Here is a 14,774-nt window from a genome sequence, read left to right as displayed (position 1 = left end):
GATGCCATTCTTCCGTACGTGACCTTCGCATACAACACGGCCGTGCAAGAAACGACGCACATGGCGCCGTTCAACCTGGTCTACGGAAGGAACCCGGCAACGACGCTTGACGCCATGCTACCGGATGTCTCCGACGAAGAAAATCTCGACGTTGCCACCTATTTGCAGCGTGCCGAAGAAGGTCGACAGCTTGACCGCCTGCGCATCAAGAACCAGCAGAGAACCGACAGCCGACACTACAATCTACGACGACGCTACGTCGAGTACCGGCCCGGAGACGGTTCTAGCGTTTCGGCCCAGATCGCCCCTCTATGGGCTATCACGGCGACGGCGCCGGGGTCATGTGTAGTCCTCGGCCTCTTAGTTTTTTTTTTTTCGATACCAATTACGTGGACACTCCAGGCGCATTTCTGTCATCGCCGTCGCCGTGATGTTCCCTATAATGTCCAAGGGCGATAACATCGTCGCCGTGCGCCGTATGCTGTATGTGCGAGTGAAAGCGTGCGGGGATGGGCCGACGGTAGCGGGTGAATCTTGCGCGTGAGAAGGAGGAAAGCGGGGAGGAAGTGCGCTGTTTACCGTCGTGCGCAATACACCGCGGGGAGGGGAGGGAGGTTGGGGCGTTCTGCTCATAGGGCTGCTGCGTATGGCGCGGCGGCTATCTTGAAAGATATCTGCGACGGGGACAAAGTTCGCCGTTCGCTGTGTTTTCGTAGTTCCCTTTAAAGCGAGAGGTAGCACGAAGGTCAGTTCACTCGCTGCTTCCGCCACGCTTCCTCACACCAGCGTATTGACAGCGAGATTCCGCGGTCATCGAGTGAGATGTGTTCATGTTTGCTTGCGCGTGCGTGACACCATGCTTGTTCTTTTTGTTAGTAAGCGAATGTTTACGAACTAATGCGGCCGATAAAATTACTATCATTACTTCATATAGCTGTCTACTAATTTGCTATCGCAATCGATGCTTCGCCTTTGGGCTATAACTGTGACTTTTTTTTGCCTCTCTCCGTATTGACGCCGAGGGACTAAACGCTAGCCGGGAGAAACGCTGGATCATTCTTAACAGTATTTTGAGGCGCACAGCAAGCCATAAAAAATGAAAGTTACTTTCTGAAACGCATACAAAGCAACAAGACGCAGCGCTCGCCCACTACCGGGGCCGTCACCGCTTATCGCCGCTAGCAAGCTAACGGCAATATGATGCCACTGAGAGAAATCTTCGAACGTATGGCATAATATTTCAGTGGCTGCCAGGCCATTGTGGCATCGTTGGTAACCACCTCGCCGGTGACGCTGCTCGATATGCCTATGTTGGAGCCCCGACACTGCACATCGCAAGATAGCTTCGCTGCAAGAGACGCTGTAAGAGAGCTTCGCCATCTCGCTTGTATCATAACGTTGAGAGATTGGAATACTTCGGGGAACTCCTACCGTCACTTAACAGCCTGGGTCCATTAGTCTCGGACTTACGGCCGTCACTCCGCGTTGCATAGCGCAGCTTGCAAAATCTACACCGCATTCCCATGCCGACACCGCGGTCCACCGCGTTGCAATGCCGGCAACGAGTTCCAGCAGACCCGCTCCGTGAATGCGTCTCTCTCTCTCTCTCTCTCGCTCTCATTTTCTTTCTCTCTCCCGGACATAGTGCGCAAAAACTTTTCACCTCGCAGAGCATTGGCACGAGCTCGTGCCGACGCACCAGCTATGGAGAAGACGACGACGCTCAAACGCAATCAATGGTTCGCATACATGCACGTTCTGCAAGCGTGGCTGTATAGCCTGGTGGTTACGACGCTCGCAATGGGACATTTGGTACGGGAGTTCGAATCCCACCTCGGCAAGGAAATTTTTATTTCTTTCTTCATTGCTCATGATGATAGTTTTTTGATACGAACCACAAATTACGGTTGTCATAAACAGCTTCGCTGTTAAGAACTGCAGTTACCACTAAGTATTTCATGAAGTGACGCAACACTACTAAGTCGGCGTTGGGTCGGACGACCTCATGGACGGTTCGCATTGAAATGAGTGACTCGGCCATGTGCTAACTTCAGATGTGAAGATACCATTGATCATCTCCTGTGTAGGTATTTATTCTTCGACAACAAAGGCAAGACTCTCCAGTGGGCCTTGAGTAGACTCGGCCATCAGCCTTTTACCGAAACAAAGGTTTTGGGAGCCTGAACTCACAGCTCATCAGCCCAGAACGCTACAAACGCTGCAGTACATGAAGACGACTGACTTGAGTGCCCGACAACAGATACGCGGCAGCTTGTTATTGCGTGTGAATGAGATAGACTCATGTGTTTTCTTTCACTCTCGCTATTTATTTCATCGCGTAGGATAGCAAACTGGGCGAAGTCTAGTTAACCTCCCTGCTTTCTTTATCTCTTGGAACATATTAGCAGCTACAACATTGTGAAACAAATTCACAACTTATTTTATACGTTTACCTATGAAGCCACGTCTACCACGACGGAAAAAGTCACAGGCCTGCGCGGCACACGCAGCACAGTCACAGCGTAAGCTGGTGGAGCAGCTCAAGAGTAGCTCCAATTTTGGCACCATGCACAACAGGGTCTTCGCGGCAAAGACTCTCCGCCTCGTTTTGACAAGAACGATCTCAACTGTCGGCCCGGCGTCGACGGCGAGCTGCGGCGTGTAATGCTCTCTGCGCAGTAGTCTTCACAGAACCAGAACGAATCGCTGGAAGAAGTGGTTAGAAAAATTGGAGACAAAGTAGGGGTCAGTCTTGTGTCGTCAGACATCGACGTCTTTCATCGTGTGCCAACAAAAGAAAAAAACAAAAGCAACGTCATCGTGAGGTTCATATCACGAACAAAGCGTGACACCCTGTTATTCGCCGCAAAAAAAAGAAGAAGCGTTTCATGGCTAACGAAATCGGATTCTCTGAAAGTGATGCAGTGTTCATCAACGAGCACCTTTGTCCCAAAAACAAAGCTCTGCTAGGTATGGCCATTGCAAAAAAGAAAGAGAAGAACTGGAAATTCGTGTGGGTCGCTCAGTCCAAAATTCTTGCAAGGAAGACAGACAATTTGAGAGCCACTCACATTGCAACAAGGGAACACCTTGCAAGAATTGTGTGACTGAATTAAACGCGCGGCATCGGACGTTACAATCACTATGTGTATTTCGCCCCACAAACAAGCCAGTTTGAGTTCACACCAGCTTCATATCCTGCATTGTAACATCAGAAGCTTGCACAAAAAACATGATTCATTATTGTCCTTACTGGCGCGGCTTAAATGTCGCTACAACATTGTAGCTCTATCAGAAACTTGGTTAAAAGAATACGAATTTATAAACATTCCTAATTACAACTTTCTGTCCCTCCCAAGAGTGGCCGAATCTAGAGGTGGTGGTGTGGCACTGTACTGTCATCGGAAATAAAATATAAGATACTGGATGTCACGGATACGAAAACTGGTGAATACGAGATACTTTTTGTAGAACTCGAACACAAACTTGTAATTGGCGTGATATACAGGCCACCAGACTCAAAACTTCGGTCATTCTTGGATAAACTTGAAAGAACCATAGCAAAGTTCGCAAACACAAGTAACAAGGTGATCTTATGCGGCGATTTCAATATAAACGTTGCCGATCAGAGCAATATTGAATATCAAAATCTCATATCGTGCTATGGCTTTCATAACCACATTACTAACCCTACAAGAGTCACAGCAACCACGTCATCTATAATTGATCATATACTTTCTAACTATGATAGGAATAGCATGAATTCGGGAGTCATTCCTGAAAACATAACAGACCATTTACCAATATATATCCATGCACCCTTATATGACTCTAAAATCAAAATTCAAACAACTCGCTTAGCAGAAAGGTCGGACTACCTGAAAACTAGGAAACGTTTAGAAGAACTGAACTTTGCTGAAATTATTCACGCCAATATCAACCAAACATATGAAAAATTTTCTCACCTATTTACTATCCAGCTGTGTTAAACAAAATGCAAGCTCACGCAGAGCCAGGTACTTCTCGATTCCTATCTGCCCCGGGATGACGGACGCAATACTCATAGCAAACAAACAAAAAGAACATTAGCATAATAAACTGAAACAAAAGAGACAGTGATTATTACCGTGCTCGATATAAGACAGCGCGCAATCTCTCTCTTTCACTAATGCGTAAGCGTAATAATAAAGAATATTACAATACATTAATAATAAAAGCAAAAGGAAATTCCAAATAAATTTGGCGAATAGTGAATTCTGTCATAAAGCCAACAGAACAGTGCAGTATACTTCCTGATAGCAACGCGTTAGGCACTACTGAAGCAGATTTTGCCGAATAATTTAATGACTACTTTGTAAATATGGGCACCACTACACAATACAACCAGGGTGCGCATGACACAGATTTCGTTTCATTTTTACCTCCTCCTCAAATAAACACATTTGTTTTCTCTGAAATAACAACAGCGGAAATCATAGATACTGTCAAGATTATGCCATCAAATAAGGCCACGGGTCACGATAATCTGCCTGTAAGCTTACTCAAAAACAACATTGACATCTTGGGTCCAGTGCATGCAAACTTGTTCAATGAATCCGTACTATCGGGTACATATCCTGACCAGCTCAAGATCGGAAGAGTGGTAACAATATACAAAGGAGATAATCCAAATGATTTAGCGAATTATCGTCCAATAACTATTTTATCATGTAATAACACGCTCTTCGAAAAACTGATCGCGAAGCGCGTCACAACATATCTTGAGAAATACCGCATACTTTCAAACGCACAACACGGTTTTCGAACCGATTACTCTGTTATAACTGCCGTAAGCTCACTAACAGAAATAATAAACCAAGCACTTAACAACAACTACTTCGCACTTGGCGTGTTCTTGGATATTAGAAAAGCGTTTGACTCGGTAGATCACAGTATACTACTACGAAAATTAGAACATTATGGCTTTAGAGGACAAGTACTTGGCTTTTTTCGCAGCTATTTAACAAATCGTAAGCAATACGTAGATGTTAGAGGCAAATAATCTTCACTAAAGACAGCAAAAACGGGCGTTCCGCAAGGGTCGGTACTGGGTCCAATACTCTTTTCTCTCTTCATAAACGATTATCCTAGATCACTCAGATTTTCTAATTCTATCTTATACGCGGATGATACAGTTCTAATAATTCCACGACAGTCACTACAGGAAGCAGAAGAAATCGCTGAAAGTGAGCTGCAGAATACTTTAAGATAAGTTTGTTAGTTTCAAACTATGCTAAACTCCAAAAAGACCAAGTACGTAGTATTTGCTTCTAACCGAAAAACTATTCCTACTAAGTGCAACTTGTACCTCGGAAACACACAAATTCAACAAATTAGCAGTTATAAATATCTAGGAATAACTCTCAACTCGTCGCTGCACTGGGCTCCACATATTGAACAAGTAACTAAAAAAATTGTTTTTGGCTGTTATACTATAATAAAGGCGCAGAAACACTTCCACCCCCATACATTACGGCTAATTTATTTCAGCATTTTTCACTGCCATTTGACATACTGCATAGAATCTTGGGGTTTCACCTACGCCTCGTACATTGATCCTTTAATCAAAATTCAGAAACGTGCGGTGAGAATAATTGCATCGGCCACTAAGGACGCGCCCTCTGCACAACTTTTTGCACAGTTAAATATTATGCCACTCATCCAAGCTCGGGACTATAACACAGCTATACTAACACACAGAATACTAACCACGAACAAGCCAGATCTCTCATCAATAATTATCAGGCCTACAAGGGACACAGGACAAGCTGAGCATAATAAATTCAACTTGCCGAAAGCTCATAATGTATACGGTCAACGTTCCCTATCATTTGTCGGTGCAAAAATATGGAATGCAATACCCAGCTTAATAAGAAAACCTCCAAATGCTATTCCATCATTAAAACATCACTTCAAAGCGTGTATATAGGATTACCTACTTTTGCTTTTATTGCGATAGCAATTATATGGACACTTCAACCGGATTTCTGCCGTTGGCGTCGCCGACGTCGTCGCCGTCGCCGTCGCCGTCAGGTTCCCTATAGATAAAATCTTCGCCGCGCGCCGTATGCCCGAGCGGAAGCGTGCAGGGACGCGCGCTATCACGGAGAGCGAACGCACTCAATCTCCCACGCGCAAGCAAGGAAGCGGGAAGCCAGCGCCGGAGGGAGCTGGGGGGGGGGGGGAAGGGGGGGCGCACTTCTGCTCTGCCAGCAACCGCGCTCGTCGCTCGCTCGCACCGTCGCTTATCTCCACACGGCTCTGACCTTTATGCGCCGTGCATTCGCCGCTCAGTTTCCGTTGAAGCGATAGACCGCACGTACCTTCGCCCGCTGCTTGCTGCCAGCGTTTTCACAGTCGTTGTCTGCAGTCATTCAGTGTGATCTATTCATGTTTGTTTGTGCGCGCTCACACCACGCTTGTTCATTCAGTTATTAATAGTCGGGCCACATTTTCCAACGCACGCTACACATGCAATGCTGCCCGGATCGACAGTGCAGCGCTACAGGTGTGTCCCTTCGCACGCGCTGCCCACGGGAAGCGCTTCTCATGAACACCACCGTTTCACAGGCGCCTTCTCGTGGTCATCGAATCTCTCTTATGTCGGTCTACTTACGGCGAAGCACACCTGCTTACTTAATCACCTCATGTTTACTACAATTCACATTGCTACCAAAGCCGCTCACCTTACTTCGTATGGCATTGCTCTGTTGCTATCGCATTCATTGCTTCGCCCTTAGGGCGAAACTGTGACATTTTTTGCTTTGGATTGCAATTTATGCTGACGTTTATGGTATGGATCCAAAACTAGCCACATAGGCTAAGGATCCAGATGATACTGTCAACCATTTTGTAGTACATTATGCTTGTATAAAGATTTTTCTTCTTTTCTTCTTCTTCATTCGCAGACGATTCGCTTCTTCAGCAGCGGTTCGTACCTTGCGAGGAGACACCATAACGTACACCGAAGAGGTACCCAAAATACGTGGCGCACATCTCACATTGGGATCGCGTTGATTGCGCGCCTCGTCTGAATCGCATCTCGTCGTCTGCGCCTGCGCACGCTGCGTTCGCAGGCACCTTAACTAGATGGCACCACCATACTGGCGGAGGCTGGAATCGCGTTGATTGCGCGCCTCGTCTTAAGCGCATCTCGTCGTCTGCGCCTGCGCACGCGGCGTTTGCAGGCGCCTTAACTAGATGGCGCCACTATACTGGCAGAGGCTCGGGTCGTCTGCGCCTGCGCGCCTGATTAGGGCGCGTTTGTAGGGCATTTTTCTGCTGCCTGATAGCAAGCGCTTGCGTGGCTCAGAGGTAAAGTATCCGACTCCCGGCTTGGGTTCGATCCCGGTGGAGACCGGGTACTTTTTTTCGCATTTTCGGCGATAGCGGCTACGCGGCGGCGGCGGACACCGTCTCCACCTTGTATCCACAATGAGCCCATAACAGCTTACGCTGTAAAATGCACCACGCAAAGCAACCACTCGCATCACTCACCTTAGGGTTATTCATTTTGAAATCCATCTGACGCTCTCACCAGCAACGGGATTTCCTGAGAACCCCAAGAGCCCTCGCGGAAGCAAGGGATACGTAGGCGGGCAACGCCAAACTTTGCGGTTGCGTTCTATATGTGACCTGCTGCGGCAACACTAGCTTGCGGACGCGAGGACCATGGAGTAAGTTAAACTAAAACTGTCTATCATCATCGCCATCATAATTAGCCTATAATTAGGTCCACTGAAGGACGAAGGGCTCTCCCTGTGATCACCAAATCTTGCGGTAGCTGATTCCATCTTGCGCCTGCAAATTTCCCAACTTCATCATCCAACCTGGTTTTCTGTCGTCCTCGACTGCGGTTCCCTTCTCTTGCTATCCATTCTGTAGCTCTAATGGTTCACCGGTTATCCATCCTACATGGCCTGCCCAGCTCCATTTTTTCTCTTAATGTCAACTAAAATATCGGTTATCCCTGTTTGCTCTCTGATGCATACCACTCTCTTCCTGTCTCTTAACGGTAGGCCTGAAATTTTTTGCTAAAACGCTCTTTGTGCGGTCCTTAACTTGTTCTCGAACTTCTTTGTTAACCTCCAAATTTCTGCCCCATATGTTAGCACCGCTACAATGCAATGATTGTACACTTTTCTTTTCAACGACAGTGGTAAGCTCCCAGTCGGGATTTGGTATTGCCGATCGTATGCACTCCAACCCAATGTTACTCTTCTGTAAATTTCTTTCTGATGATCAGGGTCCCCTGTGAGTAATTGACGTAGATAAACGTACTCCTTTACAGACTCTAGAGGCTGATTGGCGATCCTGAATTCTTGTTCCCTGGCCAGGCTATTGAACATTATCTTTGTCTTCTGCATATTAATCTTCAACCTCACTCTTACACTTTCTCCGTTAAGGTGCTCAACCATTTGTTGTAATTTGTCCTGATTGTAGCTGAATAGGACAAAATCATCTGCAAACCAAAGGTTGCTGAGATATTCGGCGTCGATCCTCACTCCTAAGCCTTCCCAGTCTAAGATCCTAAATACTTCTTCTAAGCATGCAGTGAATAGCATTGGAGAGATTGTGTCTCCTTGCCTGACCCCTTTCTTAATAGGTAACTTTCCACTTTTCTTGTGGAGAACCAAGGTAGCTGTGGAATCCTTGTAGATGTTTGCTAAGGTATTCCCGTATGCCTCTTGTACTCCTTGATAACGCAATGCCTCTATGACGGCTGGTATCTCTACTGAATCAAATGCCTTTTCATAATCTATGAAAGCCATGTAGAGAGGTTGATTGTACTCCGCAGATTTCTCGATTACCTGATTGATGACATGGATATGATCCATCGTAGAATATCCCTTCCTGAAGCCAGCCTGTTCTCTTGGTTGGCTGAAGTGTTGCCCTGAATCTATTGGAAATTATCTTAGTGAATATTTTATACAATACCGAAAGCAAGCTAATGGGTATATAATTCTTCAATTCTTTAACTTCTCCCTTCTTATGGATTAGTATAATGTTGGCGTTCTTCCAGCTCTCTGGTACACTTGAAGTCGTGAGGCATTGCGCCCATAAAGGGCCGCAAGATTTTCAAGCATGATGTCTCCTCCATCTTTGATTAAATGGACTGTTATTCCATCTTCTCCAGGAGCTTTTCCCCTGGTCATGTCTTGTAAGGCCCTCCTAACTTCATCGCTAGTTATAGAAGGAGCCTGTCTATAGTCGGGTGCAACTTTTAAAAAATGTCACAGTTTCGCCCTACGGGCGAAGCAATGAATGCGATAGCAACACAGCAATGTCATACGAAGTAAGGTGAGCGGCTTTGGTAGCAATATGAATTGTAGTAAACATGAGCTGATTAAGTAAGCAGGTGTGCTGCGGCGTAAGTAGACCGACATGAACAGAGACTCGATGACCACGAGAAGGCGCGTGTGAAACGGTGGTGTTGATGAGAAGCGCTTACCGTGGGCAGCGCGTGCGAAGGGACACACCTGTAGTGCTGCACTGCCGATCTGGGCAGCATTGCATGTGTAGCGTGCGTTGGAAAATGTGACCCGACTATTACTAACTGAATGAACAAGCGTGGTGTGAGCACGCACAAACAAAAATGAATAGATCACACTGAATGACTGCAGCCAATGACTGCCAAAACGCTGGCAGCGAGCGCATACGCCGCGCAGCGGGCGAAGGTACGTGCGGTCTATCGCTTCAACGGAAACTGAGCGGCGAATGCACGGCGCATAAAGGTCAGAGCCGTGTGGAGATAAGAGACTGTGCGGGCGAGCGAACGACGAGCGCGGTTGTTGGCAGAGTAGAAGTGCGCCCCCCCCCCCCCCCCCCCCCTCGCGCTCCCTCCGGCGCTGGCTTCCCGCTTCCTTGCTTGCGCGTGGGTGATTGAGTGCGTTCGCTCTCCGTGATAGCGCGCGTCCCCGCGCGCTTCCGCTCGGGCATACGGCGCGCGGCGAAGATTTTATCTATAGGGAACCTCACGGCGACGGCGACGGCGACGGCGACGACGACGACGACGGCGACGGCAGAAATCCGGTTGAAGTGTCCATAATAAAAAAGTTGTACCCAGATGAGCGAAGCGCGGCAGCAAATAGGCACACTGACGCGACTCGGCCCAGTTCGAAGCGCGGGCTGCCATGATCTCCGTCGGCTGACTCACCGGCCGTCCAGCTCTTGGTGCTAGTCTAGAGTGTGTGGTCATTGGTGGAGGCTCGTATGCATCTGCCTTTGCGGGGCAAATGTCTTCTAAATTTGTACGCGACTATAGTGTAGGTGCTTGATCTGTTAAACAGTTGTAGGTGCTCTGATCTGTTAAAGTGGTCCATTCTAAAAGAAAAAGAAATACGGCGTTTCTAGTGCGAAAACCATGGTACAAGGCACGCCATAGTGAGTGACTCCGGAATAATTTTGACCACCTGGGGTGATGCACCTAACACACGAGCGGATTTGCATTTAACGCACATCACAGTGCCGAGATCGCACCCGCGACTCAGCAGTGCGACAGCAGTGCTACCACGGCGTTTGAAAAAGGCCCTATTCTGAGCAGACACGGGGACTGCCTAAAGTCAGATGCCAACGTCAGCGCTCCATCCTATCAAGGAAGGAGTTGCATTTGCTAAGCCGTGAGTATAAATACACTTCATTGATTTTGGGAAAACTACTTTGGCGCATGACTGTCCACTGGTAGCGATTATGATGTCGTGTCCTTCATGCGGATTCTTCATCCAATAAGATTGTTGGTCGTTTAGTGCTGTGTATCATCCCCGCTGCCGTATATCGCTCTACTGTATAGCGAAATATATTTTGAACAATGACTATGCTAAACAAAAAAAAGATAGCGATACAGAATTCAGGGGTCGAATTTGGAACTTATTCGGAACTTATTTGTTCATAAGTGCTGTTCCCGATTGGCCAGCCGCCTTCTCTGTCCAGCATCAGGATTGGCTAACAGTTTTCCCGTAACGAAGTTTTCCCGTAAGACCTTCTTTATAGGGAAAATGAGACATCCACCCAATCGTAGCACTTGCAACAAAAGGAACCCCTACGGGTTCCTTCTTTTCGAGCCCATTCCAGTGGTTTTTGTGTTATTCGTATTTCGCTTAGTCATTGTCATTTTGGCTGAGTCATGCTCATGACTATGACTTCTACCATCATTCTTTAGTGTTTCCTTCATTTAGTACCTGCGTCAGAACCCATTTTAGCGACTTTTGAGTGTTAATCTTTTTTCGCTGAGTCATTGTCATGACCTACATGAAACGCATGTCATGAAATTTATGTCATAACCTATCACTCAAGTTCGTCATACATTCCTGCCGTACTATGGCAATTTTGGTGCCTACCAAGTTGACTAAACGACCATGAGAGCACCAGGACGTAGGCGGCTGTTTCATTACCTACATGACACTCATGTCATGACATTCATGCCATGACATATCATTTATGTTCATCATATACTCTTGTCATAGTATGTCAATTTTGGTACATTCCAAGTTAACGAAACGACCATGAGAGCACAAAGACGTAGACGGTTTGATAGAGAGATATAGATACTGTCAAAGTAGCAAATGTTCGCCAAGAAATGCTTCGCACTTAATACAAAATTTATAAGTTGTTGGGCCATAATCTGACTCTATTATGTTATTATGCTAAAGGAGGAATATTACGTATATATAGCCTTATAACTCATGCCCAAGGCAACATTAGGAAAATTGTGAAAATCATAGAAGAGCTGTATTCTACCTTACTTGATTGATAAACAGTAACTTCACTGTGTACATTACGAGAATAGTTACAAACTCATTCCGAGTCGGTTATGTACTTTTCAGAATCACTCCAAAAAACACCAATAGCTTGGTACACTGAACTTGAGGATGCATTGTCTAGAATTGCTAAATGACGGTTCAACGGGACGTTAAGAACTTGCGCTATTACGACGTATTTGTTAACAAAAAGCATTGAAAGAGCTCTGTTACGCTGCATGGGAAGAATTCCTCTCGTTCAGAGCAGTTGACAGTACCGTGCAAGCGTCCTTTCCGGGCTCCCCTCCGGCGCACACGAAGCCCGGGTGCAACTGGTAGTAGGGCCCGAGGCGTGTACGGCGCAGCCGCTGTTGGCACTCGTCGTGGCTCACTACAGGCACGTCCACCTTCTTCAGGATGTGCTGGTACTCACCCTGCTGACCTGCAACCAGAGCGCGTTTCGTCAGAGCGCGGCTGCACATCAACTCGATATGGGAACAAGCCAGTAGAGTCTCTTTTCACGCAGGCTGTGAAACAGCACCGCGAATATTTGCAACAAACGTTAGGAATGGCTGCGACACAGGAGGAGCGAAAGTGCCGTCAATAAGGCGGAAAAAAAAAAACGCTTAACCTTGCACTCGGCCGCGCAACGCTTGGAACAGCCAAGCTGGTGATCGTACCCAGCATTTTCCGGAAGTGCGCGCGAACTTTTTATCTTATTGTCATCATGATGATAATTTCTTCTCACGCGTCTCGGACTTACAGCCGTCACTGCGCGTTGCATAGCGCAGCTTGCAACACCAACACCTCGTTCCACCGCGTTGGAATGCCGACAACGCGTTACAGCAGACCAGCTCCATGATGGCGTCTCTCTCTCTCTCTCTCGCTCTCATTGCGAGCAAAACCTCTTCACCTCGCAGAGCGCAAGCGTGCGAACGCGGCAGCTGTGGACGAAGACGACGACGCTCGAACGCAATCATACGGTTCGCATAAATGCTTGTTCTGCAAGCGTGGCTGTATAGCCCAGTGGTTACGACGATCGCCTTGGGACCGTAGGTACGCGGGCTCTAATCCCACCTGGGCAAGAAAGTTCACTTGCCTTTTTACGTGCCAAAATGACCGAGGCACATCAAGTGGGGCACCCCAGGGTCCTTTAACGTACACAGGCGTTTCTGCACTTCGCCCCCATCTAAATGGGCCGCAACGGCCGAGCATCGAGCCCGCGACCTCGTATTTAGCAGCGCTATGCTGCCCCGTATTCAGAAATACATCTTAACTGGGTGAAGTCCTGAAGTGGGCCCCATGCCAGGCACCCGTCTAGACCACGCCAGCCCATGGCGTCCTACGTAGACGTTCACGACAGCGACAACAAACGGTTCGTTACGAGTTGGAGAACTTTCGCAAAGGAACTTAAACTTGTGTACGAATGAATGTGATAACGCCGACATGTTCTGTTTTGTTATCAGAAGCGGATAAGCAACCGCCAGCGCGTATAAGAAGGTTGCACTGTTCCGAATAAAGCATTCCCAGTTCCTGAGCTGGCTGGTCTACTTGCTCGTCCCACTGCACGCCTGCGCGCGTCACCCTCCGCATAGTACGCGACAGTTAGAATGCGAATGTTTGCAAGTTTGTACGACCGATAAAATATCCCTACTTCGTATAGCTGTCTACTAATTCGCTATCGCAATCGATGCTTCTTTGCCTTCCGGGCGAAACGGTGACTTCATTAGTGCTGTTCCATGAGATGCGTTGTTTGTCGCTACAAAATGCCTTGTTTTACAGCGAAGCTGTTAAGGGCTCAGCCTTCGATCGGCACGTCCGGATGTAGAAAAAAACTCTCATTGGCCGTAAGCTGTATGTGCGAGCGCACGGGGAGCGAACGCACGGCGGAGAGCAAACGCCGCGCAAAAGGCTGTGGGGGGACGGGAGGGAGGGAGGGGAGGCAACGTATAGCTGCGGCACCAAATGCGTGTCTTGCGACAGGGCGCAAGGGGAACCGGCGACTCAATCTGCCACGCGAAAGGAGGGCAGCGGGAAGGCTGCGCGGGAGGAAGGGGTTGCGGCTTCTGCGCGGCGAGCAACTTGTACTTTGCGCGGCGCCGGGCGGTCGCGCGCACCGTTTCTTGAAAGCGATCTGCAACGCGGCTCCTACCTTTGTATACGCTGTGCTTTCGCCGCTCAGTTTCCGTCGAAACGATAGACCCATGAACCTTCGCTCGCTGCCGCTGGCGCGCTTGCTCACGCCAGCGTTTTGACAGCGGTTGTGTGCGGTCACACAAACAACGAGCAGAACTGTTGTCGACGGTGGCGGCGTTTTGCCCGCGTTCGCACCGAACGCATGCGGCGTTGGTTACGTGTTTATCAAGAACGTGCCAACCTTTGCCGTACACCCGATGGCGGTGCACCGTAGCGACCATAAGGCCATGGTCCCTGCGGTCACTAAATGGTATGGTATGATAAACTTTATTCAGGTCCTGAATATCAACCCTTAGGATGACGCAGGCGGCTCCCACGTCGGGACAGTAAGGTTTAACCTTACCGCCGTGTCGTGGGCCTTCTGGACGGCCTGTACTTGATCTAAAAGCACTCCACTGTGAAGCACTCGCCGCCACCAGTCTCTTTCCTTGTCGCAGTCTGTGAAAGCCACAGGACATTGCCAAAGCATATGATCAAGAGTAATGATGCCGTTACACTTCTCGCAATTGATTGGTACCTCTCTTTCTGGATATAGCTTGTTAGTAAAGTTTGTACAAGGATAAGTTCTTGTCTGTAACAATATCAGAGTCACCGCTTGAGCTCTATTGAGCTTAGCATGTGGCACTAGGAATTCCCTTCTGTTCATGTAGTAATGCTTCGCGACTTCATTATATGTAAGTAATTGGTCCCTTTTCTCCTCCAGCATATTATTGGGGTCCTGGTCGCGTAGTGCACGCATAGTAAGTCCTCGTGCAGCTGCGTTAGCCATCTCGTTGAAATTCCTCCGAGATGGATCGACAGACC

At 47.9% G+C, this 14,774-nt stretch overlaps 1 protein-coding gene across 1 annotated transcript in view; it reads right to left on the bottom strand.

Moving 5' to 3' along the window:
- LOC119454638 (uncharacterized) overlaps positions 1–14,774 on the bottom strand; it is a 60,183-nt gene that overhangs the window by 10,323 nt on the left and 35,086 nt on the right. The window contains exon 9 of the mRNA XM_049668145.1: positions 12,053–12,216. Within this exon, the coding sequence (XP_049524102.1) occupies positions 12,053–12,216 (164 nt within the window). The remainder of the gene's footprint in view (positions 1–12,052; positions 12,217–14,774) is intronic.

The sequence above is a fragment of the Dermacentor silvarum genome, chromosome 5 (assembly GCF_013339745.2).
Source record: "Dermacentor silvarum isolate Dsil-2018 chromosome 5, BIME_Dsil_1.4, whole genome shotgun sequence".
In the NCBI taxonomy this organism is placed as follows: Eukaryota; Metazoa; Arthropoda; class Arachnida; order Ixodida; family Ixodidae; genus Dermacentor; species Dermacentor silvarum.
Note: the sequence above shows the minus strand (reverse complement) of the source record. Positions and strands in the feature narration are given on the sequence as shown.